This window comes from Cyprinodon variegatus, unplaced genomic scaffold, assembly GCF_000732505.1.
Source record: "Cyprinodon variegatus isolate N-32 unplaced genomic scaffold, C_variegatus-1.0 Scaffold938, whole genome shotgun sequence".
In the NCBI taxonomy this organism is placed as follows: domain Eukaryota; kingdom Metazoa; phylum Chordata; class Actinopteri; order Cyprinodontiformes; family Cyprinodontidae; genus Cyprinodon; species Cyprinodon variegatus.
In genome coordinates this window covers 80,151-82,186 of record NW_015151391.1, presented here as the reverse complement: position 1 = coordinate 82,186, position 2,036 = coordinate 80,151, and the positions used below count along the sequence as shown (strand labels likewise).

The 2,036-nt window shown below is 40.4% G+C and overlaps 1 protein-coding gene across 6 annotated transcripts in view; it reads right to left on the bottom strand.

Moving 5' to 3' along the window:
• LOC107100125 (LIM domain-binding protein 3-like) overlaps window positions 1–2,036 on the bottom strand; it is a 46,619-nt gene that overhangs the window by 21,333 nt on the left and 23,250 nt on the right. Inside the window, exon 4 of one of the 6 annotated variants that reach the window (XM_015398494.1) lies at window positions 582–751. The exons of the other annotated variants lie outside the window; for them this stretch is intronic. Coding sequence (XP_015253980.1) covers window positions 582–751 — 170 coding nt within the window. The remainder of the gene's footprint in view (window positions 1–581; window positions 752–2,036) is intronic. 6 annotated transcript variants of the gene reach the window in all.

Sequence of the window (2,036 nt, the reverse complement as noted above, 5' to 3'; positions counted from 1 at the left end):
CCACATCTCCTAAATCCGGCCCTGGTTTCAGTGGACCTGCTGAACACTAAGCTGCTGATCCCACGACCTCAATGGAAGAACATTAGTCATCATTTTGGAAATTCTCAAAGATGGCCGTTCCGTAACGCTTCAACGTTTTCCTGGTGGATCAAACTTCAAAGTTCAGCTGATGATGGGATCCAGGAGGGATCCTGGCGTCTCTCCGTCCTCTGGAGGAACTCCTGATGCTCCACTAGTCCCTGAAGGTCACTTAGATAAAATGAAGTTGATCTGATTTAGAGAACAGATGAAGAAGAAGGATTCGTCTAAAGTGATTCTATTTTGCGTTTCTATGTTAAATATATTCAGTAATTCAGTTTCAGCCTCGTGACTTTTTTAAAATGAAGGTCTTTGTCTTCATGACATCAGAGATTAGATCAAACCTTCGCTGCTAAAGATTGAACTGAGCTTAGAATAATTTTATAAAGAGACATAAACTGAATGACCTTTGCTCTGAGAACCGGTCTCCTCCTGCTCCTCCTGCTCCTCCTGCTCCTCCTCCTCCTCCTGCTCCTCCTGCTTTCATCTTTATCTCTACGTACCCAGCAGGCCGACCCGCCTGCATGGCCACCATCTCCCTCAGAGTGTCCTCTGAGTACAGGCCCATAGGGGAGTTATACTGCCTCCGGTGGCGGGGGCTGACCGCCGCCGCTCTGCTCCCAGGAGAGCCTACCTCTACCGGCACAGACGGGCGGCCGTTTACCTGCACCGGCTGAGGAGGAGGGTGAGTCACGGGGGAGACATGGGGGAGGATGCACAAGATGTTGGATTCAGCTTTTCGATGAAACATTTTTGTTTTTTGTTTTACATCAGCAGTTTTTTTTCCCTCCAGTTTTAAAGAAATATAAAAATAAATATTTGGAAAAGTTTTTTCCTTTTTCTGATGGAATCTTCTGAAGGTTTAAGGTTTTTAGAAAAACATAAACTCTAACTGAAAGTCCAGGAGGTAAAGGTAAAAAAAACTTTATCATAACTGAAAATGAAGCCTTTATAATTGATGTTATAAGGTCATGATATCAGATTTTAGTTGAATTAATTCTGTGGCTTCGGTTGGAGATTCGTACATCAGTCACTTCAGTTAACAGTTTTATAATTTATCAGAAAGATATGGAAGTAAAAAAGCCTCATTGAATTCTGGCTTATTTTCTACACCGAATTTTAAACAAAGATTTTTTTTTTACACATTAAATTCCTTACAATGAATTTTTATCTGTAAAAAATGGACTGCGTATAAGTTGACCTTTTAGTGATCGATGCAGTCGAGCAGCTTCTAGCCAATGAAATCAGCTCATTTGGTCAGAAAAAAAACAAAGTTTGCCGCCGGCCGCTTCTTCTGGATCAAACCAAGAGCCTCGGCAGACGGGGGGGGCGCACTAGCTGTGATCGGATCAGTTATTTCACCCAGCGCCATTAGATGGAAAAACTCTGATAGCTGTCTGTTAGCAGCTAACTGACGTTTTCTAATCACATCTATTTAACAAGATAAAATCCTCATTTAGCTTCATTTAGCTGAGAACAAAGCTACGCCCAACTGTTGTGTCACATGACCAAATGAGCTCATTTGATTGGCTAGAAGCTGATCGACTGATTGCTTTGGATTTAGTTCACCAAAACCTCAACGCATTTGCAGCTGAATTTTTTGCAGATAAAAATTTAGTGTAAGGAATTAACTGTGTAAATTTTTTTTTTATTTGATGCTAAAAAAGAGATTGTTTTTCTTCCATAGAGAGAAAATCCGAAGATTTTTGATTTTCTGTTGAAATAAATGTCCTATCCCTTTGTTGCCACCAGGGGCAGCAGAGAGCCGATTGGAGTCCATGTATCAGAGTGTGTAACAGAGGTCATGTTTATCCCAGTTTGTGAGGACATTTTTTTTTTTAAAAAGCTAAAAAATAAAGTCCTGGAAACAGATGATTTACCGCCGCGGTTAAAGTTACTTTTGAAGGGATTTGATCATTTTTTCCATTGATTCTTTGAACAATTATTTTAAATTCTTT